The 25,738-nt window shown below is 41.6% G+C and overlaps 3 protein-coding genes across 4 annotated transcripts; 2 read left to right on the top strand and 1 right to left on the bottom strand.

Moving 5' to 3' along the window:
* The first annotated feature begins 111 nt into the window (after nt 1-111).
* LOC120561693 (transmembrane protein 244-like) lies at nt 112-2,724 on the top strand. 2 transcript variants are annotated; one of them, XM_039804884.1, is made up of 6 exons: nt 112-766; nt 1,080-1,245; nt 1,660-1,733; nt 1,826-1,951; nt 2,044-2,088; nt 2,181-2,724. In XM_039804884.1, exons 2-6 carry the CDS (start codon nt 1,103-1,105, stop codon nt 2,273-2,275), a joined length of 483 nt encoding a protein of 160 aa, XP_039660818.1. In that variant the 5' UTR covers nt 112-766; nt 1,080-1,102; the 3' UTR covers nt 2,276-2,724. The 2 variants fall into 2 exon arrangements, with proteins under 2 accessions (XP_039660818.1, XP_039660819.1); XM_039804885.1 differs by having other exon boundaries at nt 122-766; nt 1,080-1,165.
* Nucleotides 2,725-2,914: 190 nt separating this feature from the next.
* sgk2b (serum/glucocorticoid regulated kinase 2b) lies at nt 2,915-6,103 on the bottom strand. The gene is given in 13 exon segments (XM_039804883.1): nt 2,915-3,146; nt 3,240-3,329; nt 3,417-3,572; nt 3,661-3,880; nt 3,996-4,059; nt 4,062-4,107; nt 4,325-4,456; nt 4,548-4,631; nt 4,715-4,772; nt 5,299-5,324; nt 5,434-5,506; nt 5,627-5,702; nt 5,881-6,103. Coding segments are annotated over 13 exon segments (1,215 nt in total). The 5' UTR covers nt 5,909-6,103; the 3' UTR covers nt 2,915-2,984.
* A 3,308-nt stretch (nt 6,104-9,411) lies between these two features.
* Nucleotides 9,412-22,490, top strand: ptpn3 (protein tyrosine phosphatase non-receptor type 3; the record flags this gene model as incomplete). Its single annotated transcript, XM_039804879.1, has 26 exons — nt 9,412-9,580; nt 10,234-10,298; nt 10,961-11,102; nt 12,110-12,244; nt 12,406-12,448; nt 12,624-12,705; nt 12,856-12,900; nt 12,999-13,051; nt 13,220-13,337; nt 13,439-13,526; nt 13,653-13,741; nt 13,825-13,888; nt 14,349-14,551; nt 14,641-14,766; nt 14,865-15,023; nt 16,925-17,009; nt 17,099-17,176; nt 17,320-17,376; nt 18,270-18,426; nt 18,559-18,731; nt 19,050-19,140; nt 19,344-19,405; nt 19,519-19,665; nt 20,403-20,531; nt 22,178-22,323; nt 22,427-22,490. Coding segments are annotated over exons 3-26 (2,463 nt in total), but the record flags the coding sequence as incomplete, so codon positions are not given.
* Nucleotides 22,491-25,738: the final 3,248 nt, after the last annotated feature.

Raw genomic sequence — 25,738 nt, 5'->3', positions numbered from 1 at the left:
GTGCAGTTTCGGCTGGTGCATGATGACTATCTTAACCAGTAACGTTTAATGAAGTCGGACGGGATGAATATAAAAATATATTGAGTTTAGTCTAATCAAACTCTACGTTTAACACTGGTTTACATTTTAGCCGAAATTCAACATCCAAGAAGCCACGAATCGGCTGTATCTCCATAACTGGATGCATGGTTTTAATGTGACAGCTATAATCTACTTAATTTAATATTGGGATTATGGGTGTGCATTCCTTCCTGGGTTTTTCAGATTGATTTGCAGTATTTGTTGAGTCGCTGATGGTCCAAACACATGATGAACCACATCATCTCCAGCTATCCTGCAGTATTCAATCCCTCCCACATAGGGCGGTTATGCTTTCTCCGGTATAATAAAGCTACATATTTTATTGCGCCGCCTTAGCCATAGCTAATCATAATTTGATAAAATACACACCGTCTAAACATAGAATAGCCATATTATCCATGGCGATGTATTCAGCTGCTAGCTAACAGGTACATAGAGAGAAAAAGTGTTTATTTCAGTCAACAAAGGCCGCCCTGATACGAGGTGAAATGAGTTCAGTGCTCCGTTGTGCGGTCGGTGGCGCTGGTTTGTGTCTTGTGTTTGTCGCTAGATGGCAGAAGAAGTCCATTTTTCTAGGGGATTAACGGGCTCGTAGGCTATCGTGCTGCAGGCTGATTATTTTTGTAATATAACATCAAGTATAAACCATGAGATGGCATTAAAAGGCAAAGCGGTCGACTCGAAGGTAAGAAGACAGTAAGCGTCATGTGTAATGTGCAGTACATCAATCGGGATCGACTGTAGGGAAATCATGTGCGATCAAATAAGATTATATATGACAAGTAGCCTAATGGTAGGCTACGTCTGAGGTTTTTGTAACACACAGATCATAATCTAAACTTTATGCAGCAGGTCAGGTTTTGCAGCATAGAGTCGCTGTCTGCTTCCTACTGCAGCCTGATAGCCTCTCAGATAGGCTAGCTCCAGGTTAGTGTTTGCGTGGATGTGTGTAATGCACAAATGCTATATTGTGACATATTCTGTCTTCAATCCCACAGACCGTGCTCTTCAATCTGCTGCTATGCCTGGTCATATTTTACTCTCTTTTCTACATGATTGGGAGTGTGTGCTTCGGTGCCTTCAGGTGAGAATCTCCCACACGCATGCGCACAGTCACACACGCAAGCGAACCAGCCCTCGAAAGCATCATTATCAACCTCTCCTGTAAATACCGCAAGAACTTTTTTCTTTTAGTTTCTGTTGTCCTTATACGGTGAATGTTTGTTAAATACAATTGTGTTTTTAAAAAAAGATAACAAATAGCAAACCAGGGCAGGCAGTATATATTCTTACTGGTTCTGTAGGTGAAATTCGATGCCATGTGGTCTGCAGTTTGTATTTGGAGGTTGTGGTATACATACACAGTGCAGTGGGTTATAGTGGGTTAATCTGGCAATGGATCCATTTTAGCAAATTGCAGCAGTGATTGCAGAGGTGAGATTTAGTTACTTTATCCACACGGAGCCTCACTTTACCTGTTGCCAGGTAGACAACATAAGACATGTTTACACTTTAAAGTGGTTTAACACACTTTCTTGCAATTGCTGACAGCAGTTTTCCATCTTATTGTACATTTAGGTTGGATCACTTTGACGGATTAATTCCATTTGACTTTAAGACCGAACCTGCTGAATCTAACTCCAAATACTTGGGTAAATACACTATATGCAGTCAGTATGGTCAACAATGAGCATGGACTTTTTTTTCACTTGCTGTATTTTTTTGATATGTTGGTCTCCCTCAGTGAACCTCCTGTCCTTGGAGCTCACCTACTTTTGCAGCGGCCTTTTGTTTGCTGCAGTGGTGAGGAGACGGGTGTGGGACTACGCCCTCACCATCACAATTCTGCATGTAATGATCACCAGCCTAGGTGAGTGGACATCTTGCAAATACATCTACCCAGGTGCACACACAAATAGCAGAATGCCTTGTGAAACTGCACGTTTTGTTTCCACGTTGCAGTGATGTTGGAGTTTCCCACGGTTTGGCAGTGGTGGCTGGCTTTAGGTAAAACAAACATAATTGGCAATTTATAGCAAGTACATTGAATTGTATGAGCTCAATTCTTTTTGATGCTCTATATTTCTGTTGTTTCATAGGTAGCGGCTTGTTTCTGATGATCTGCAACGGTCAGCTGATAGCTTACTTCACCTGCCAGAGTGACCAGAGCTACGCATCCTTCAGCTTCTACTGACAGACAGGAAGCTGCTCTGCGTATGAACTGTTTCATAAACAGTCTTGTGAAGTGAGGTAGAAAGGATCAGACCAGATTCTCTCAGTATGGAGACACCCGTTAGATTCTCCACAGTGATGGGCTTTTTGTGTTTGTCACAAAAAAACCTCACCATCATACATCATACATAATGTCAGAGCTGGGTCCAATTTGTGTTTAACAGTTGCCAACAGACTTGGCATCCTATTGTTTTTTTTGTAAATGCCACAAGAAGATGTTCTGTATTTTGCTTGTGATGCACAATGCCTCTGTTACTATACAGGGTTTTAAGGCACCCTGTAAAGTAATTTCAGTAACTTTTGTAAGCTGTGAATGTAATAGCAGAACGGGAAAGTTGCAATACATGTTTGTTGTCTATTTCAAAGAGATTAATGTAAAGTGTTAAAAAATAAAGCTTCAGATTCTGCATATATTTTTTCCATCCCCCTTACACATTAAGGCAGCTAGGACTTGTGAAATAGTGACCAGCATATTTCACATTATGAACTGATGCTTAAAATAACAAATAATGTAAAAAATATACTGTAATTTAGTAACCAATGAAACATGCAGTGTTAGTGTAAGAATCATTTTGCTTAAGTGTTTAAAAATAGACTTTGATTTAATAATTTAGGACATAATAATTTAAATAAATATTTGAACAAACATGCTCCCAGAGGATTTAGCATTGTTATGAAACCGGCTCTGCTGCCAAATACTCCTCTGGGTTCACAAAGGAGAATCCTGGGAAGGCCCCGCTGGTCCCACCCGCCTGGCACCTCTCATTCACAGAGGCAGGGACAGGTTGTAGTGTGAACACGGGGTCAATGTAGCTGACATCACAGGGACCGGTCTGGAGAGGAGAAAGGAATAAACACACTTGGGTACACTGTGCATTGGATTTAAAAAGCATAGTGCATCCCACTCATTTCTGAATCACTCGTACCACTTTTGGAATGAACGGGGGTCTAACTTTCCTGGCCAGGAGGTCTTCCCAGTTGACAGATCCAAAGAAGGGATGCTCCTGCAGCTCTACCTGGACACATTTAAATTAGACCCTCTGTGGTTATGTGTGTATTTGCATCATTGCTTGTCGCGCTGTGTTTCTTTTGTGAGCACTTACAAGGTCACGGCTCCCACCTAGGCGTTTGGAGACGTCTCTTTCCAGCAATCCCTCTAACAGTGAGCAGGCAGCCTGAGACCCCCCACTATGCACCTGCAGAGGAGCGTGAAGTATGTTCTCAAACATCTCTGCTTTTCTACAGCTGTAAAATGGAGGCTGAGAGAAGGGACAGAGGCATGGAGTAAGGTGAAGACTGTGAAAAAAGGTGATACGATGAAAAGATTGTTTCACCTGCAGCGCTCACCAGTCCATAGAGCATCTCAAACAGCACAGTGCCAAGGCCCCACCAGTCCACTGCAGGATTGTACGGGTGGCCTTGTAGCACCTCTGGAGCAAGGTACTCAGGAGTCCCACAGAATGTATGCATAATCCCACCCATGGCCACCCCTTCTTTACAAAGCCCAAAATCAGTCAGCATCACGTGACCCTCACTGTCCAGCAGGATGTTCTCTGGTTTGAGATCTCTGGAAGACAAACAGATGGGACAAAAGTGTTGGTTTAGTCTACAGATTCCTACAAAAACTTGTTTCAACTGATATTGCTGTTTTTGTTTCGGTTTCCCTCTGTGTGTGTGTGTACCTGTAAACAATGTCAAGAGAGTGGAGGTAGCCCAGCGCCATGGCCATCTCTGCAGCGTAAAAGCAGCCCTGGGTTCAGGAAATGACCCCTCCCTCTGAAGGTGGTAGAAAAGCTAAGGACAAACCCATGAGTGGGGACATCTTTAAAAGGTTAGGCTTAAGAAATGTTTAACTATTTCTGTTGTTATTATGCTAAAGATTTGTGTATATATCAAAATAGCATTGTTTTGAATAGTTTCAATGGTTGTGGGCAAAGGGAAACTTGCAGTCATTCCCCCAGTTTTCAACAATCCCACAGTTGACCGAGAAAATTTTCTGAAATACACATACCTCCCCCCCATTAACGTAGTCTAGGACGAAGTAGAGCGTGTTTCGTGTCTGAAAAGAGAAGTGGAGCCCCACCAGGAATGGATGCTGTAGTCCCTTCAGCAGTATGCTCCTCTCAACCATCACGTGCCTTTGCTACAGACACACAACAGATACAATAAGTAGACAGACAGACATATACACAGACAGACAGACAGACAGATAGATACACAGACAGACAGTTTACCTCCTTCCTCTTGACAATCATCTGTTTCTGCAGCACTTTTACAGCATAGTAGCCTTTATTTTTTCTATGTCTTGCCAGCAGCACCTGTAAAAGTTTGAGCTGTCGATTAATGTCCCAACAAAAATCTCACAAGCACAAACATTTACAAGAATAAAAAAAAATCCTACCTTTCCAAAGCTTCCTTTGCCAATTACTTTGAGGTAGTCAAAATCTGACGGTTTTATCCTGGTTAACACAACGAAAGAAAACTGTCAGCTATGTGCCATACTCCTAAACTGTTAATCACTAAAAACCAAAATTTGTGGTTAATAAATGATTTATTAATGCTATGCAGACCAGTTAATAGGCTGTTATAATGCATGAACAAATACACGCTTTGTTGGTGGAATACTGACTACTCACTGTAAAAATAATTCAAGTAAAACAATCTGAGATGAAGGCCATATAAACCGTGATGAGGGATCACGGGAACACTTAGGGGCCCTCCCATGGATACCCCCTACCTTCTGCTCACATCCTCAAGTCAAAAATGATGACTTCTAACTGCATATAGCATTTTTTAATTGGGACAATTTATTTCTGACAAGCATTATTAATCATTGTAATAGGGTGTCAACTATATTGTACCGTATCTTTTAAGAGTTACTCAAAAGACTACAGAAAGAGTTGCTCTGAAATGTGAAGCAAAACAGTAAAACCTTTGTTTCTGTCATGACTTGTTTTGTTGACATCAGGTGGTAAAATGACTTACTGTGAAGTTTCTGAGTTCACTGAGCTCTGAGGAGAGAGAAGACACGAAGGTCGGGAGGTCAGATTCAGTTTTACCTCCTGTCAACGACAACAACAATCAGCACAGTCTTTAAAAAAAAATACCCTCTGTACTCACCACCACTGTGCCTCTCTCCTTCTTCTCTCTTCTCGGCCTGCTCTGTCGTCGCAGGATTTTCTGGGTGTCCAGGCTTCAATCAGGAGGTCAAAACAGTAGTTACATGTGGGTTTGTTTGTTTAAAAATAAAAAAAAGTCAGATTCAACACAAAGTAAAAAAAAAAGCTTTAAACATGTTTTTTTGCTAACTTACCGTTGGCAGAATTGCTGACTGGAAACATATTTTTGTAAGAAGTCGCTGAAGGCAACTTTCTTCCCCTTGAGCAGATCTGTAAAACAGGCAGCGAGTTAGCTAATCCCTTGCATTCGAGTTCAACAGTAACTCGGCTCGCCATGAGTTTGACATGCTTAATGTTATGACACTATTTACTATAACAAACTTTTATATCGTCAACTTTTTTTGAATGTTTTAAAGAGGCTAAGCCTTGATATATATCCTTAACTTACCTGTGAAAAATGAAACAAGCCCTCTCATTTTGGCATTACGTTACTTAGCTAGCTAGGTCAACGGCCGGTGTCTTAAATCACAGTCACCTGGACGAAGACTGAACGACTGGGAGGCTTTGTAAAAAAAAAAAAATGTTGACAGCGAAGACGAACTGTCCAGCAGCAGAGACGCCCCGCTTGTCCCAAACTTTCAGTGACAGTGTGGCTGCTCAGTTTAAAGACCGTGACGTATGAGACGCAGAGTACCGGCAATGCTGCGTTTAAGTGCCCTCGGATATGTGGAAATAATTATGCATGCGCACATGAATAACCTAAAATGATTTGAAAATGATTGTCGTTGCTTCAAAATGGCAACAACAGAAACACATAAAATATAATAAAAAATATATGTATATAAGTCAGTTATTGATACCTATTTGTTATCCTACTTATTTTGTTTTTAGTAGTTAAATTCTAAATTAGTCAGAGTTGGCCTAGGTTAATTTCATGTGTCACTAATAATAAATGACATTTAAGAACTATTGGGGCCATTTTCTAGTAAGGCAGCCGTTATAAAGGGTTTATAACTGTTAATAAATAATTTACTGATGCTTTATATGTAACGATAGCCTACTACAAAAGGGGGCAAGTGGAAAATAGTCGTAAAATAGACCTACATCAGGTCTCAGGATACGAGCTGTTGGCACGTGAAGGCAGCAGACTGAGCTCGTGCCCCATTGAGAAAAGTGGAACCGAATGCTCACGAGCTCATTGCCGTAGACACGCGGTCGGTGAAGTGACTCAATTGACTCTCTTATCAAAATAACTTTCTTTCTTTCTTTCTTTCTTTCTTTCTTTCTTTCTTTCTTTCTTTCTTTCTTTCTTTTCTTTCTTTCTTTCTTTCTTAGTTACAGTTAGGATGTATACCACCAGTAGGCTAATACCTTGTCTGTGAATGGGCGGCAACACTGATAGTGGGACAGAATCAGCTTTATTGGCTAGGTTTGCGTTACGAACAAACAAGGAATTTGACTCCGGTTCTTTGCTCTCAAAGTGCAACACTCACTTAACATATAAAGAATAAAAACAGAAAGGACAGTAAGAAATATAAAAAATACTGTTAAGTATACATTATAACAACACAATAGAATTTACAAATTTACAAAAACTATACAACAGTTGAAGAGAATGGTGCAATATCAGTATAGTCTGAGATTGTATAATATGTAGCCAACTGAATTAATTTGCGTGTGTGATAGCCAAATACTGAAATAAATGTATAAATTATACCATATTCACTGACCAATATGGCTGGAAGGAATAGTGCAAAAGATGAGGGCCAATAGCCTACACACCACATAACACAAGACTAGTTTTATGACCTGAGATTTGCAGCTACCTAAGGATAGTTAACAGGGTCATAGAAACTAGGCTACTACATTCCAGAACATGACAGCTCTGTATCTGCCTTTCTGTCTCATGTGGCTGCTGCATGCCTGAGTAAGGACCTGTCCACACCTTCACAGACCCAGTTTTATGTTTGTGATATATGACCACTCCTGTAGCATCTCATGTACATACAGCCATAGTGGCTGGTTGTTTTATATCACAACAATTGATCACTCTAGACATGCACAGACACTATTTAATCAAAATGTTCCTGTTGGGGACTAAAATGCACAACCACACATTCATATCAACATGTAATTATATAATAAATGGAAATAGGAAGAGGAACTATGAGTCAGGCACAGCTGTCGGTAAACAAATTATTCTGAGAGAAACAGAGAGGTATAGGCCTACTAAATTAATCTCTACTAGTAAAAACAAAAGATGTTATAAACTCATATCTGGGCTAAAACTGGGCTTTGTCACGAGATAAAATAACTCCAAAGGGTTAACTAGTATTTTCTTAAACTGGAAGTGAGCAATAGAAGAATACAGCATGAGGTCAGAGTAAAAGGGTGTGAATCTGATAAATAGGACTTGAAGTCAAGTTAAGTTTGTCTCTGTGTCTCTGTGTCTAAATTTGGAGCTGGTGGGTTCAGAGTGGGCACAGGGTGTCTTGGTTACTGCTGCAGAAAGCTGATCCTCGGACAGCAACAGGGGGGAGGTCCCTCTCTGTTACAGCGCTGGGCTGGCTCAGTCTGACACCTCTTGTCACATCGCTCTAATATCATGGGAACTGGCCGGAGCTGGTTTTTGCTTCTCCAGGCAAGCAACAGGTGACACTGAACACAACGTACTCATCTCAACAGTCAAATAGCATTCCTGCAAGAGAGGAAACCCACTCAGCAGATCAGCCAACCCCAACCAGACAGGACAGGTCCACTGCCTCAACCAGCCTATACATGGCAACAGGAGGGAAAGTAACAGTAGCCTAAACCCCGTTCAAACTGTATGTCTGCAGAATGAGCCCTATTGCAACTTCTGGCTCCATTATCTCCATCATCACCAGCCTAGGTCAATCTAATTTTTAACCCTATCACTAGGATATCAGTAATGTCTCTGTCATATCTTTTACTCATGGTTGTTTCCACACAGTCGGAGATCTGTTAGCAGAGACTGTTTTAATGCAACAAGTAATTATTTGTTTAGTCTACATACAGTTTAGTAAATTTGTCATGCTGAACACACAGTAATAGTACTTCATCTGTCCTGTAGATGGAGACAGCAAACCAGAGGATTTCGTGAAGTATACACCTTTCTATTTTTTCTTTCTTCCTCTAGGAATTAATATCTTCATATAAACAGACAAAAACAACATTTTGCCATCAGCCTGTTGTCAGTGAGTAGCTTTTATCTTCCCTTTCCACGTTGCTGTATTGCCACACCTGATTTGAAGCTCATTGTACTTTATTGAACTTTGAATTGGGCAGCAGGATCAAACATCTATTTTTAATTTACTAATAATTAAAAACATAATCGACAGATTAATCGATGAAGAAGTTTAGTTGCATCTCTGCCTTTGAGTATACTATCAAATCATGTGTAAACAATGTATGATTACTAATATTCATAATAATAATAATAAATGTTTCACTTTGGGCTCTGGGGAATTGTGATCGCAATTTCTTTGGACTTTTCTGACTTTTTACAAACCAAGCAATCAATGCAGAAAATAAAATCAGGAGATTAATCCATAATGAAAATAATCATTACTCCCATATAAAAAAAAGTAGCACCACCTTAAACCAACTACAACAATAAAAAGCTGCTTACACATTAATGCACGGGTAATGCTAATCTAATGATATAGCCTAAAGTAGACGCTATAGTCATGGCGGCCATTTTTTTGCATTGAGCACTTTTAAATAGCCTACTTTAAGTAGGCCTACATTTTCCTGATTAGGCCTATACTCTTACTTAAGTAACATTTTCAGCGTAGGCTATTACTTTTATTTGAGTGATGTATTAGTACTTTTACTTAATTAGTGGGTATGAGTAGGCTAATCTGTTTGTAATGTTTTGGTTTGTAATGCTAATTACCCTTTACTGTATGCTTTGCGCGCCCGCCCCCTAGAGCGCGCATCCCACCGGGAGCGCGCGCGGCGAAGGGGCGGGGCCGCGCGGAGTCTCAGCGCAGCCAGGGATGAGAAACTTATCCCGGATATTTACCTTACTATACCTGGCTCTTCCGACGGCGCCCCGTCCCGAGGCTTTCACAGCGGACAGTCTGAGGAATATGATCCGTCTTTGAAGCGGGACGACTGAGGTACACGTAGGTTTTTTTGGTCATTTAACTATCTCTTCCCAAAAAACAGTCACTTGGCAAAGTTGTAGTTACGAGGACTGCCGTGGTTGGAGGAACATTGAAGTGTGTCACCTTTTGGGTGTAGCTGTAGAAAACTTCAGGTTGTCAACAGGTTCTTCATGGCGCAGTGGTTCAAAGTACAGCGAGGTCACACAGCAGTGTTCATTATCGACAAACTGGGACAGTCGGACAACATAAATATAGGCCCTGTGAGATAGGCCCTGTTTTTTCATTGGTATGTTTTGTGAAGCAGTAGAGGCCATCAATGCTAGGTGTTCTTATGTCCTACAAGGTACACTTTTAACTTGTAAAGATAAATATTTGGCAGAAAGTATGTGTTAAAAGAATCACAATAACTCTATTTTATTTCCTCATCTGTGGTCATGTGGGCACAACTCTGAACATATCAAAAATAGATGCAAGATGCAAAACCCCCAGTGTCAAACAACATGATGAATCTGCTTTTAAATGTAGCATTTACTTGTAAATTCATTAGAGGCCTGTCTGTGAGAGGGTATTATTATGGAAAACAAGTCACCAAACTAGGACCAGCTCTGTTTCAATATATTCAGAGTGTGTCACTGTGTTCAAACATTAACTCAAACACTGTGTCCTTTCAGAATCAGTGTGAGACAGGCCGGCCTGGGCCATTAATTGTTCACCTGGAAACGAAGACCGGACACATGTACGTACATATATTTGCATGCATATATTAACACACACACACACGCACACAGGGGACTAATTTAGTTTCCGAAAGTTCAGCTTTAATGCCACCTGACTCATATTTTATCAGCTCAGTTGTGTTATGGTTTGCATAAGTATTTTTTGTGTCACAAATATAGATATTCTCCAAGCTGGGGTAAGATATTGGCTTTAAGCATGCATTAGCAGTGCATGTATGTGTGTGTTTGTATTCCTGCTGTGTGCTCCCAGTGGCTGGTCTGAGATCAGTCGTAGTCTAGTGTAGATAGGCGTGTTCAACTCTGAAAATGTTTAACATTCTTATCATTCAGCTGCCTGCCAAAGGCGGAGAGATGCAGAGGGAGAGCAGCAGGGAGAGGGAAGGGACATGTTCAGACCCAGGCCAAATAATAAGGAATTACACAAATACACACACACACACACACACACACACACACACACACACACACACACACACACACACACACACAGTCACTCCTTTGCATTCACGCTGCATTACTCACTGCAGCCCGATGTTCCATCCAGCACATATATTACTCACAACACAATGTCATCCTCAGGGAGGTGCTTTCATTAGAAGACAGTCTAGAAACATCTGACACTGTTTTTGTGGTTTGTGTATGCTTGTATATGTGTTTCCAGGTCCCCACTCAGTGACGAGCTGAGGGCAGGGTGTTTGTCTTGAGAGGGAGGCAGTGTTACCGAGGTAACAGACATGCCAAAACCGGACCTGCTCTGCCTAGTTCAGCTGCTGGACAGCACTATCGAGACCTTCAGAGTCAGCGTGCGTACCACCCCCTCACTCTCACTCACTCTCACACACACACACACACACACACACACACACACACACACACACACACACACACACACACACACACAGTTTCCTGTCTGTAGTTAAGGAGATCATATCTGTCTCTGCTAATGATCATATTGTCCGTGCATGATACAGTGACTATCTTTCATATTCCTGTTGATCCACATCTCTTATTTAACACTTTGACCTTGGTGTGAAGGACACACTTACCTCCTGCAGCTTACAGAGCTTATCACACTTAGGAACCTTTTATATCATCAGCATATCCTTTTGTACGCAGCCTGACAGCGGTACACTCACACAAACTGACAAGCGTACACACACATGCAGAAAGGCAAGCACAAATCTTGCTTTCTAAGACAGCAGCTGTGCAGCATCGTTATGTGAACAGTGGAAGAGCAGGGAGAGCGCTGCGGCTGTTTCCAATATTAAGCTCTCAATTACTCTCCTTATTAAGACTCCTGTGTTTCTGTTTTTTTTTTCATATTTGTGGAAGGCATGGCCCATTTAAACCGATATTCACCTGGATGTTGTGTCCACACTCATTAAAAATGTGTTTCTTGCTGCAAAAACTCACGGTTTGCCGCAGTTTACAGTAAACGTGGTCCTCAGGTGATGTGAATGTGCTTCCGGTAACAAAATGTGGGAGGATAATGCAGATGAGTTGGATGTTATCCCTCAGAGTGATTAATAGTTAAAGTACAGAGTGTTGTGATGCAGATGGAAATCTTATTCTCACCTGGATATATGCATTATTAATTATTTTTATTTGATTTACAACCAATTTTTATTTTTAAAATAACCACAGAGAAAGTCACAGATTTTTTTAAAACCAAAATAATTATCCCTATCTATAGGTTAGGCACTACTGCAACATATGGCACAGTATATTTACATGTACAAATAAGCAACCGCTTAATGTCACTCAAAGTTTTGGCTGATATTAATGTTTGTTTGATGTTTGCATCTTTCAGAAGCAGGATGAAGGTGTGGTTCTGTTGGACCAAGTATGCGACCACCTGGGCCTGCAGGAGAGGCAGCTCTTCAGTCTGCAGATCAGAGAATCCAGCACAGCCATCGCCTCAATCACGGCCAACACACACTCTCCTGTGAGCTCACTGTTCATCTGCTGCACATTTGGGCTGGGATTGTAATGTATTGCTCTCTCTGATTGCTGTTTAGACAATGATAACCACGGGGTATGCTTACATAAATGTTTTTTTTAGCCCCAGTTAGCCATTATACTTAATGAATTTCTTTTTTTTCTCAGAGATGGTTGGAGCCTGAGAAACCCTTGAAGAAGCAGATAAAAGGTTTCTTCCTTGTTCTGGCTCCAGATAATTTACCTTCTTTACCTTTTACATTACTGCTGTAGACAAATACTTTTTTTTAAATGTTTCTTTAAAAATACATTTATAGATAGTAGGTGTAGGAGAGAGGAGGATTGAGGTGACTTAGTGACTATAGATAAATGCCTTTTCTCTGCAGGTCTTGCATCTCCCTTTTATCTGAACTTCAGAGTACGATTCTTCATCTCTGATCCTAACTCTCTGCAGCATGAACAGACAAGGTTAGTATATGTGCCTCTCGCGTAGCAGTCATATATCACTAGATATTGATCTGGAGAAGTTGTATGACTCAGGAAGGTCCTTTTTTGCTGGGATTATCGATACAAATGAAGGCGTTGGTCAGTAAAGTTCCTCTTGTCTCGTCCCTGCAGGCACCTGTACTTCCTCCAGATCAGGAGTGACATTAGAGAAGGACGGTTAGTAACACACAAACACAACCGCCCATCCCCCCTGTGCACAGTGTTTGTGTTGTGTAGGTAGCTGTGTAATGTGTAATCATGGAGTGTGATTGCAGGTTGCAGTGCCCCCTGAGTGCAGCTGTAGTGTTGGCCTCTTACGCCGTGCAATGTAAGTACCATCTCTCTACTATGATTAATGACTTAATAATAACCGAGTGAGTAATTAGTTTTGTTGAGGATGCTCTCAATAAGCAGCAGCTCTCCTACAGTATCCCAGATGTCAGTGTGTGAATTTGTGGATGTGTGGATGCTCAGTGTCTCTTTCCATCACTCGCAGCGGAGATGGGGGATCGCTGTCCGTCTCGACTCCCCGGTTATCTCTCCAAGTGCCACTTTATTCCTGAGCAGGATGAAGACTTCCAGTCTAAAGTGGAGGATCTGCATCCACAGCACAAGTAATTCAGACTGTTTTATTACATCTAGTTGCCACTGACAAACAACCAGTTTGTTGTGCAGTTGGTTCCTGGTGTTGTATGTGACTCTGTGTGTTCCCAAGGGGGCTGAAGCAAAGCGAGGCAGAGCTTTGTTTCCTAAACACAGCACGGACACTGGAGTTGTATGGAGTGGAGCTGCATGCTGCCATGGTAGAGTGATTCCCTCGCTTAAACATCCACCTAATACCTCATCTTCTAGTTTAACTTCCTCTGCATCCTCTTTATTCCTCTCATTTTTGACACTTTTTGTCATTCCCTCATCTTTCTGTCTCTCAGGACACTAATGATGCCCCTCTGATGGTGGGTTTGGCCTCTAGTGGTGTTGCAGTATTCTGTAATATGATTTGCTCCAGTTTCTTTCCCTGGTGAGTGACAATGATGCTAATTTTACGGTCTTATTCCTGTATTTTCATCTTTTCCTTTAATCAGTTGCGTTCTTCACTTGTAGGGGGAACATCATCAAGATTTCATTTAAGAGGAAACGCTTTCTTATACATCTGAAACGTAAACATGTAAGTCCCTCTAGCATTTATTTTTCTTAATAGTTTAAAGCTCTGCTCTGAACAAATTACTGCTTTTAATTGTTTCCTACACACTTCCATCCATTGAAAGTTTGGAGTTAGCACAATTTATTTGATTGCTTTTATAATTAACTGTAACTATTAGGACATAAGAATTTATACACTTCACAAGCTTGACTACTACATGGTCTACAGAGACGTGAATATATTGAATGATTCATATCCACACTTTTGGCAGGTTGTTTGTGTGTGTTTATGTGTGGGACAGGCAGGTTGTTTGTGTGTGTTTATGTGTGGGACAAGTAATAAATCATTTGACAGGAGGCAGTTATTTTATTGCCGGCAACAAATGCAACCTGAGCAGCTTAAGTTGGAGATGTGTCCTTGAATATTGGAGGTGGCAAAGAACTCCAGCATTATAAAGCATAACAAAAAACTCTGTATGTTGCAGGGGGAGACCCAGGATTGTGAGGTGTCTCTAGTTCTGCCCTGTCCCAAGACCTGTAAGAACCTGTGGAGGTCCTGTGTGGATCATCACTCCTTCTTCTGCTCCAACCGGATTGCCAGGAGCCCCAAACACAACAACAGCACAGTTCAGTCCTACAAAAAGCTGATAACCCAACACCTGGGCCTCGGCAACAGTAAAACTGAGAGGTGAGCCTGCACCTGTAACATGTATATTCATATTTACACTCTCGTCATAAACACTGAACATTTTCATTCTTTTCCCTCCTAATTTGCAGTGGTCCAGTGTGCCAGCGTGTGGTGGGAGGGATGGTGTGGAACCCAGTCCTGCAGAGGTCGATTTCATCAGATTATCTGGAGACCAAGAGTCTGCCCTCTAGATCGCCCCCAAACACCCCCAACTGGTACGTCCTGCAGATCAACCACAACTATATGTTATCATATTGTGTCATTTGATCAAATCTTATACTCTCCTGGTTCTGCTGGTTTGTCTCTCCGGCAGGCGAAGTCCTCGAGTTCGCCACGGCATCCGTAAACCTCGCCCATCCTCAGTTGAGCTGACCAATGACCTGAAAGACATGTCAGAGGGGGAGGATGTTTTCTACACATACAGGGCGTCTTTGAGCAGCAAGGACAGCGAGGGAGACGCTTCACCTCATCAGTAAGTATCAGTTACAGAAGAAATGTGTATCTGTCTACACACTTATAATCTCTCTCAATTCAGTGGGCTTTGCTGGCATGATGCATGTTAGGGCTAAAAGTTTAATCATTTTATATCAACATTTCAATTGGATTTAGTGCAATGTTTGAATCAAAGAAGCTGTGACTTAATTTACAGCCAGATTTAGCTAGTTAATGTAAATTCTGTGAGTTGGCCAAACCATTTAAAACAACTTCCAGTTGTTGTCTGCTTAATTAGGTTTTTGCTTTTCTACACTAGTTAGCCTTGGCCAAAGATTATTTTTTTTGAGAGAAGAAGCACCACTCTGTATTATTTTGGTATCTGGCTGGTGGGAGAGATGGTTTAATATGTGTAACTGGTACAAAGTTATCATAATTAATACTGTGTAGAACACCAGATAGGCCTGTGCTTTAATTTATAGAAAACAATTGCAATATTAATCAAAATTGCAGTATTGGTTAAAAAAAGCAATTACAGTTTTTCTCAATCGATTTGGCACATTTACTGAAACCAACTTACAATTGTCAAAACTCTAAGTACAATCCTCACACCATACACATAAGACACACACATAATGTTTGTTTTCATTCCGCACACCACTCTTTGTGACCTGCAAAAGGTGATTACTCACTCAAAAGAATGAACTCCTGTTTCAAATGTAAATAATTCAATCAATGAATAAATTATTGTCATCAAAACACAAGGTTTCCTGATCATTGCTTGATCCAAGACGGTCAAAATGCAATGTCAAATGACAGCGTACTCTGAAAGTGATAGTCACCCACTATGTGATATTGTCCAATTGCTAACATTGTATATTTAGGCATTTGAATAGTATTGATATCAGCCATGGCAAACACTATACTTTCAACAACATTTTCATTTCTCATTGTATGTACACACCAGCCAACTGCAAATACATAAAGAAAGCATGTACAGAAAAAAACTATATACAACAGCAAAATTATCAGGAACTACTGTACAATATGTGCAAGGAAAAAAGAAAATAGGCTGCACGCTCCGACCAGCCTCTGTCATACTTAGGCCGTGGTTGATTACATGGTCCCTTATTTTTGCCTGTATCTAATTTGATATTTCTCTTGCCTTTGCCTTGTCCTCTCTGCCCCCCTCTTCCTCTCCCCCTCACCAAACCACCCCACACTCTAATGCCCCTTCCTCTTGCATGGGCAGGCTCTTGCCCCTGTCTGTCTCCTGCATGCTCTATGTTCCACAGCTGTAAAATTCCATCTTACCCTTGCAGTATACAGTAAATATGTTTGAGATTAATTGGTTATGAGTTTCACCTGTCAGCTAAATTGGACAGCATTTGCGATTGGTTGCTCTAAATTGTGAGGAAATTGAATTGTCCCCCATCTAGCCTAAGTCTATATCCATCTCTCAACTCTTAGGCCTACAACAATACAACATAACTATTATGTATCTAATATATGTGTGACAGGTTTTGTGAATGTTGGTTGCTCTATTTAGCATGTAGGGATTTACCCAATGAACATGTGTATAGTTGCATTTGAGAGTAATATGATAAAATAGCAAAGGAATGCAAACTATTTTGATCTGTAAGGCTTACTCAATGTATTTTGTACCAAAGCAATTCTAAATGACTATAGTCATGTGAACAACTGACCTAATGTTCATATAAATAGTCATATAGTTTGATAAAGTTTACTCATTTGACGATTGTGCCAAAGCAATTGAGAAAAACTGTAGATAAGTCATGCAGCCCAAACTTGGGTTTGTTTTAAGCATTTGCGTTAACCATAGGATAAAAAAATATTATGATATGAGAGCATTCAAAATTGTATTATTATCACATCTGAAAGTCATCTGTTCTTTATTTAATTTATTTTTGGCTCTTATAGCCAGGGGACAGATGATGCTTTGTTGCAAATTGATGACAGTATAGGAGAGGAGGAAGATGAACACAGCTCACACCACAACAATAAGGTCTGTTATCTCATCATCAACTCTAAATAAGTGTATTACTGTTTATCCACCCATGTGTCCATTGATTCTGAGTATTTGTGTGTATGCAGGGCGCACTCGGCGACGGTGACTTGATGCTGATATGTATTGCCCCCGATCATGACGGCAAGTTTGGCTTCAATGTTAAAGTGGGTCTCTCTCTTACACTCTTTATGTGGTGTGTCTCTCTTACAAGGCAACGTTTTATGTTTTTGTAAATGTATTTGCACACGTAACGTTTGTGTTGTCACTTCTCCACTCTTGCGCCATTTAATTTCCCAACTCCTCCTAGGGTGGGGTGGATCAGAAAATGCCTCTAGCCATATCCCACGTTAAACCTGACTCTCCGGTAAGAGCCGACTCAGATGTGTGTGTGGTTTGACTGCCTGGTGTCTCCAGGAGGTGTCAATATAACTTTTATGATAAAATGCAAACACAATATGGATTGATATAACGGATTAGTCAATCAAATGATTATTCACTCGCCAGAAAAAGATGTGTTGTGTGTGTGTGTGTGTGTGTGTGTGTGTTACACATTATGATACTATTTTGATAAGCGATTATTGTGTTATTCATTTATCAAAGCAGAAATGCCAATATGATAGTGATCTAATTATTTTTGATTTATTTTACTTTGGGTTTTGGACTGTTGGTCGGACAAAACAAACTATTTTAGAACATCACCTTTGGCTTTTGGAAATTGTGGACTTTTTTTTCACTATTTTCAGATGATTAGTCAATTCAGACAGATTAATCGATAATAAAAATAAATTTAAAAGAGGTTATAATAGCCTGACCAATATTGGATTTTTTAGGCTGATATAGATTTCGATATTTGGTAGTTTAAAAATCTGATAACGATATATCGGCCAATAATAATAAAAAAACAAAACCTAAACATAATCTATTGACTCAGATCCTTTTAGATTTTTTTTTATTTGTGTTATTGTGACCCAGATAAATCCTGAGTGAGACATTTTACGGTTGAAAAATCAACCTGACAGCTCTCTGGTGGACAAACTATGTAATGGTGACACTGTTTCTAAAGTTCCTCAAACCTAGTTTGTCATTTCTCTACTGAGATTTCTTGTTAGTTATTTGCCAACATTACACTGATACGATATATAATAAACTAATGATATAAAGCTGATATGTGGGGTCTAGCGCTAAGCCCTAGACTGAAATGAGATTGACATATGGTGAGGAGATGTCAGCCTTTAAATGACTCTGTGTTGTTTGTAGGCAGGTCGATGTGAGCCCAAACTCTTAGAAGGAGACCTGCTGGTGCTCATCAACGGTCGAGACATTTCTGAACACACACATGATCAGGTTGTCATGTTCATAAGAGCCAGCAGAGAGTCGCACTCAAGAGAGCTGGCCTTGCTCATCAGACGTAAAGGTCTGTATGTGGGTGTGGGTGGGTGGGTGTGTGTGACCGATCTGCTGAAGCAGCATGTGATATAAGTGTGCACACTGTCTGTCATGTTTCTATGAATATTTATCACAGACTTGAACTGTCCTTGGATTCCAGGTCCTGGCCGGGTGGCACCCCTGCTGCAGTTGCCTTCCGCCCTCACACTCACCAGCCAATCACAGGGAGACAAGCTGTCACCTGGCCAGTTGGAGCGGGTCACGACACTGGAGGAGTCGATGAGACAGCTGGAGAGAGGAATACAATCTGGCACACTCTGTTTCCATTTTGAGGTATTTAAAATACCGGTGGGAGCTAAACAGTAAACAGGTGTTTTAAAATGTATTCATAAGCTGGACCAAAATATGTCTTTATTTTAATCAGGATTTAGTTTGTCCCACCCAGTTATTTTGGATCACAATGAGCCTTTTAAGTGCTGTTTTTGGGACAGATGTTGGCTCTCATCTTCACCTGGAATCCTGACAATCTAACAAAAAGATGCCGTCACTGCCCTGGAATTTGTTTTTGTTTGAGTATGTTTCTGTGTGTTTACATATATTATATCATATCATATCATATCATATGTGTGTCTGTATGCTTGTAATTTCTAGAATTTATACAGGAGAAAGCCTGGTCTCTCACTAAACTGTGCTCGGCTCCCTGAGAACATGGACAAGAATCGATATAAGGATGTTTTACCTTGTAAGTTCTGCTTATCTGTGTGCCTGTCTCCTGCCGTTTGTCTCTTCTCTACCTGGTGCCCTTCCACCCACCCACTGCTCTGTGCTACCTTTCTAACCTTGATATGAAGCTCACCGCTGTAGCACCTGCATGAAATTTAATTGGTTGAGCCTGCGGTGCGTCGGCGGCTCTATTATGACCCTCACCCGCTGCTCTCCTTTCAGATGATGCCACCAGAGTGGTGCTCCAGGGACAGGAGGACTACATTAACGCCAGCCACATTGAGGTGCGCATCACCAATGTAAAATTGAGTGTGCTGTCCCTGTCACATCTAATGTTAACTCATCCTCTGTGTGGTGTGTGTGTATCACTGTATGTGTTTATTTGTCTGTCTCATAGGTGGTGCCCCCAGTGTCTGGTGTATGTTTACGTTATGTTGCGGGTCAGGGTCCATTGCCACAGACCTGCACTCACTTTTGGCAGACTGTTTGGGAGCAACAGATACACACCATCATCATGCTAACAACTCTGACAGAGAGGGGACGGGTATACATGCGTTCATAATTTTATACTGTACAGCCACATTCACACAGGAATGGAAATGACTGAACAGAAAGGGAAACACTTGAAATTACACAGCTCAATATCTGCAGATGCATTAACGTAGTGATTACTGCAGCACTACTAGCATATTATTATATGCTGTTTTGTGTTTTATTTGATACATGATTACTGTAATTACAAGGTTCAGCGGTGATGTTTGCACACAAAAAAACAAACCGGCACAGTTGTGACTGTGAGTAATTACAGGGTTTCATGGTGTAGAGAATGGTGAAATGTGAAGTGTGAACTGGATTCCAATGAGAGAATTAATTTAAAGGTTGGAAGAGGAAGACCTATCCACACAGAGACAGAGGCAGCGAGATATGAAGGTCTTGTTGAATGAAGAAGTCTCTCTTTCAGCTGTTGCTTGGTAACCAGATGCTTTCATTAATTGATAATTTTCCTGATATTCATCAAGTGCCCTGAGTTTCTCTCCACTTGGCGATCACGCTCACCCACACACATACGTACACACACATTGACAATCGGTTCACATTCTGCTCCTGATGAATTGCTTTTGTTCCTCAGACTGCCGGGTGGAACATACGACGCTGTTGAATATCAGTTCAATTTTAATGAGAGCAGAGTGCAGCTGATGTAGCAGTAGTAATAGATTGTATCCTGACTGATGACTCATGTCAGATGTAATGTAATTTGTCTGTGATGTCATACACTTGCAGACCAAGTGCCACCAGTACTGGCCGCATCCGCCGGAAGTGAAGGATTACGGGCACATGCGCGTGAAGTGTCACTCTGAGGAGTGTAACCTGGCGTATGTGACGCGGCAGTTCACTCTGAAACACACACAGGTACTGTAGCAAATGACATTGTAATGATTAGTCGATTAATCAAAATTAAATGGCAACTTTTTTGATAATCATAATCGTTTAAAGGTCCTATGACATGGTGCTCTTTGGATGCTTTTATATAGACCTTAGTGGTCCCCTAATACTGTATCTGAAGTCTCTTTCCCGAAATTCAGCCTTGGTGCAGAATTACAGCCACTAGAGCCAGTCCCACAATGAGCTTTCCTTAGGATGTGCCATTTCTGTGTCTGTGGGCCGTAGTGAGGCGAGGGCAAGGTGGAGGGTGGGGATGTGGCCTTGACCAACTGCCACTTTTCTCGTTTGAAAGCCATGATGTCTCTCTCTCATGGGTTGGCCAAATTCTCTTGGTGGGCAAAGCAGAGAAAGGGGAGGTAACCTTGCTTGTTATGACCTCCTAAGGAGCAAGATTCCAGAAAAGCTCATCTGAGCTTTCATTTTCTCAAAGGCAGAGCAGGATACCCAGGGCTCGGTTTACACCTATCACCATTTCAAGCCAATTGGGGACCATAGGCAGGCTGGGGGAACGCATATTAATGTTAAAAAACCTCATAAAGTGAAATTTCCATGCCATGGGACCTTTTCAAATGTGAAAATGTGCATTATTTTCTTGTATTAATATGATAGGAAATTTTATATTTTGTGTTGGACATTTGATCAGACAAAACAAGACCTTTGACATCACCATGAGCTCTGGGACATTATAATGTGTGTGTTTTTCTGATCTTATATAGGCAAAAAACAAATAGGTCAAAATAGGCCAAGAAAATAGTCTGCAGATTAATCAATTCTGAAAATAATTAGTCGCAGCCCTTGTAGCAAAGTTGCCACCTGCTTTCATATCCACGTGAAACCTGAGCAAAGCATGACCATGGTCGCACAACACAGACTTTTTCTGGTTGTATGTTTGCAGTGACATGTACCATGTTTGTGCCATATGTCACATAACCGAGCTCACTGCAGGCAGCAAACTATCTGCAGCCAACATACAGTCACCTCCGTGTGGGCGGCTTGGTCTGTACGTGTGTGTGTGTGGGAATGTGCATTAGTGTGTATTAACTGTGTGTAGGTGTGGGTGTGCAGGTGTGTCTTTGTGAGAGGTTTATCTGATCGAGTTTAAACACAAAAAGTTCTAAACACTTTATGTGGTTGATAATCGGATTTAAATGAGCTGTTTTCCACATAACTTCCATGCCAAACATGTAAATAAACAGATCATGCTCAAGGAGGCATGAAGTATGAAGGTACACACATGCATACACAGATACTGCTGTGTGGGCCCATCTGTTCCTCTGGCGGAGCGAGTTAATCCCTGCATGGACTCACAGGCCACATGATCATTTTAAACTCTAAACTCAGCCATTTTATTCTCCGCCTGTTTTCTTTTTACCGTGTCCCTCTTCACTTCCTATTCTCAGTGTTCCTACTGGTCACGTGCAGGTTTTTTCTCCTCACCTGCTCGGTTTTTCCACTACACCCTTTTGTTTTCTTACATGCTGAATGTTGTCAGAGTGTTTGAGTCTGTAGGGCTGAAGAGTTAAGTCTCATGTGGGTATATAAATACACAGGTTATGAAATACTTAAATTCTCTCTGATTAACTGCCTTTTTTGTGTGTGTGTGTGTGTTTTAGCGGGGTGAGGAACGTGCAGTCACACACCTGCAGTATGTCGCGTGGCCCGACCACGGTGTACCCGATGACCCTTCAGACTTCCTGCTGTTCATCAGCTCAGTCAGGGAGAGGAGGAGAGGTGAAGAGCCACTAATGGTACACTGCAGGTAACACACACACACACACACACACTGTGTATACTCTAATTGAACACTGCCGGCATGTACGGCTTTAAAATCCACTTAATGCTGTGTTTGTTTTGATTTTCAGTGCTGGGATTGGACGGACAGGTGTTCTTATCACCATGGAAACGGCACTCACTCTGTTGGATGGGGGGGGGGGGGGGGGGGGGGGGGGGGAGAGGCCAAAAAAAGGGAGGGGGGGGGGGGGGGAAGAGGGAAGAGGCCGGGACACAAAAAAAGGGGGGGGGGGGGGGGGCCAGGGGATTTTTCTCTCCTTTATTAAGTTCCTTATTTTAATTCGTGGCATTATGATAACCTGTTGCTTTAGAGAATTTGAAGCTTTCCTCAATATTCATTGTCTGTATTTTCTCGGAACTGTTTATTATCATAAGATCAAGCTGATTTGTCTTCTACATGTAGTCTAAAACTTGTCAAACTTGCGGCTTGTTTTAATTTGTTTTATAGGAACATCTGTCAGGTGAAAGGCTTGGTATAAGTTGGGATGTGCAAAGAGAACATTAGGGTTTGAAATGTCAGAAATTTGGTTTAATAGAGTTAAAGCTTTTTTTTTTTTTTTTTAAGATTATTTTTTGGGTCTTTTCCCTTTTATTATAGTGACAGTGGATAGACATGAAAGGGGGAGAGAGATGGGGGATGACATGCAGCAAAGGGCCGCAGGTCGGATTCGAACCCAGGCCGCTGCAAAGGACTCAGCCTACATGGGGCGAGCGCTCTTACTGGGTGAGCTAGAGGCCACCCTGAGTTAAAGCTTTTGGTAGAAATAAATTTGGAATGCTTAACGGTTCTCTACAAATAGCAACTAAAGAAAGTGAGAGGAGACTTCTCATCACTGTGCCAATAATTACTTTTTAAAGGCCAGTGTCCCTGTTTTTGACATCTGTGAGGGTCCTGTCATCTTTAACCTTCATTAATTATCAGAATTAACGTGGCTGCCACAGTTTTATACTGATGGCTGATGAGCGAGAGCAGGCAAACTGAGGTTGGAAGCCGTGCTCTGTGGCACCTCAGCAGCATTTGTCGAGGGAGAGGAAAGTGTTACTCATTGCTTTGATAGGAGGTAGTGCTGGGAATATGGCAGCCCTCCAGTCACAAGCCTGCTTCTAGGCCACTATCACCCTTATTTTGAAAGGCGATTCAGTCCCTGAGGCTTCTTCTGTCTGATGTTTTAGTGCTGATGGAACGCTTCCTCAGGTTTCCCTCATATGTTTGTGTCCGGGACAGTGGTGGAAAATATGTACAGTCATACATGAGGACAAACCTTCATGTTAATGAGCCATATGTTAAAGGATATGGCTGGCATTATTCTATGAATAAAAACAGGTCACAAATGCACAGTTGACAAAGCAGTCTCAGTACAAGGTCCACTCAGTAGCTGGTCTGGAGCTTTCGATCATATCACACAATCTTCCTCAGCAGATGGAGTTTTTTATTTTTAGCAATTCTAGCAGCGTGGCTGTATAGATGGCAATGTTGGTTGGTCAGTCCACCATTTTGGTTCGGACTGAAATTTCTCAACAACTATTCAGTGATTTGCCATGAAATAATTTTGTACAGAGATTTCATTGACTTTAGTTATCCTCCTGACCTTTTTCTCAGCACCTTTCATGGGTTTACATTTCGGCTGTATGGATTAGTTGCTACGCAGAAGTACGCCGGGTTGCAATAACCCGGGACAATTACCGACCGCGGCGTCCCTGAAGCTTATTTACCCTCGGTACCGTAAATGGACCACAGCGCATTTTCGGTACCAGCGCCGGACTTTAGTTTACCGTTATCCATTCTCCTTAAAACTTCAATCATTCCGACTCAGAAGCTATAGCCTCAACGCTCATTTGGCTCGCAAAGGACTTTGCTTATTTCTGCTTCGGCGCAGACCATACTCTGTTCCAATCGCTTTACCATACGCCTAAAGCATATCGCTGTGACGCGGGGCATGTGGCATGCCAGCAAAAATTTCAGCTACGCGTATCGCCAGCGGCTGCAGGGCAGCCAGTGCTGAACTTTGAAATCAATGCACTCCAGCTTTACGGCAAAGGCTGCGTTAGGGACAAATTTCGCTTAAGCAGCCATCAATGCGACATACTTTGAAATAGAACGTGCATCAAATGCGACAGCGGCTGATTTTGTACGTGGAACGCCGCTGAAAGGAAAGAACTTTCGAGCTTTTTGTTTTGCAGGCGCACGGTAGGTCGATTAATTGACGGTGCATTCCACAGCACTTCTGAAAAGCAGGTTAAACTTCAGGAGAGAAAATGCTGAAGTGTTTCGACTCATTACAAAATGCGGCAGCAACTGGCCATTTGCGTATGTTTCAGTGTCAGTTCCAGTTTGTGTGTGAGGCCATTCTGCAAGTCTACAAAGAGAAACAGGAGGGAGCTACAGCATCGTAGCCCAAATCAGCAACAGGACCAGAACAGACACATTTACCATTTCAGCCTCATCTCATTGTAGGCGACTGCCACAGAGGGACTTACAGTGCTATAACAGATTAACCTCTGTCACCGCCCGTGGGACTGGTACACAGACTGGATAATGAGAGTATAACCAGCTTCAGATCACAGCTGTCTGTGATCTGCGTAGCCTAGATTCAATGTGAGAGTATGAATCTTACACCTAGTCGGCCTTAGTGTTTGCTGATTTGCTTGTACGCTTGTAGAGGCTGTGGTCTCCATAGAGACTAATGTAAAACTGATGTGAGCTGCTGATTTCTGTCCAAGAGGCCACTCAGGAGTGTTGCCTCTACTTATTAAGCTATGTGTGCCTTAGACTGATGCCTTCCAGTCGATCGGTCGAACGGAGCGGCAGAGGCAGACCAGGATCGTTATAATCTGTAGTTTGTCTGTGTGTCCAAACACAAAGAGCATGCAGAGCAGGCTTTAGATCACTACAGCATATACTGTAAGGTCATGGTGGTGCAACACCGCACAGCGTCCGCCAGAGGAGCACCAAACCCCACTGTTCAAACACTCTTAAATTATTAAGACACTAATAAACACTGATTTATACTCATGTGTCTGCATTGTCATTTCTTTTGACAGTGAACGTCACAAATTAGAACATTAAATAAAGATATGTCACTTTATGTTGAGATTCTCTTAAGGCTCTTATTATTGTGTTTTATACACGCCTTTTTCACACTTCTTTTGCAAAATGAGGAGTTTGATTATTTAATCTTCAGCTGAATGTCTCTAAAGCTGGCATCATATCAGTGAAACTATCTCAGCATCACAAATCAGCCCAAACTGTGTCTGGTTAGGGCAAAATATTGTTTAAAAAAAAGACACTAACAAAATGTAATGCCGGCTGTGAGAAGTTGAGTATCTCTGCAGGTTTCTGATATTCTTTAATGATAATGTGTAATTCATGGTGTTATGTTTCT

This window comes from Perca fluviatilis, chromosome 7, assembly GCF_010015445.1.
Source record: "Perca fluviatilis chromosome 7, GENO_Pfluv_1.0, whole genome shotgun sequence".
Classification (NCBI taxonomy): Eukaryota; Metazoa; Chordata; class Actinopteri; order Perciformes; family Percidae; genus Perca; species Perca fluviatilis.
The sequence above is the reverse complement of the archived record's forward strand: the minus strand, read 5'-3'. Positions and strand labels throughout refer to the sequence as shown.

Excerpts from the sequence above, each read along its gene's own strand:
- LOC120561693 (XM_039804884.1), top strand. The coding sequence starts at position 1,103 with ATGCCTGGTCATATTTTACTCTCTTTTCTACATGATTGGGAGTGTGTG. Across the intron at positions 1,734-1,825 it reads ATCTAACTCCAAATACTTGG|TGAACCTCCTGTCCTTGGAG; the intron begins GTAAATACACTA and ends GGTCTCCCTCAG. Across the intron at positions 2,089-2,180 it reads GCAGTGGTGGCTGGCTTTAG|GTAGCGGCTTGTTTCTGATG; the intron begins GTAAAACAAACA and ends GTTGTTTCATAG.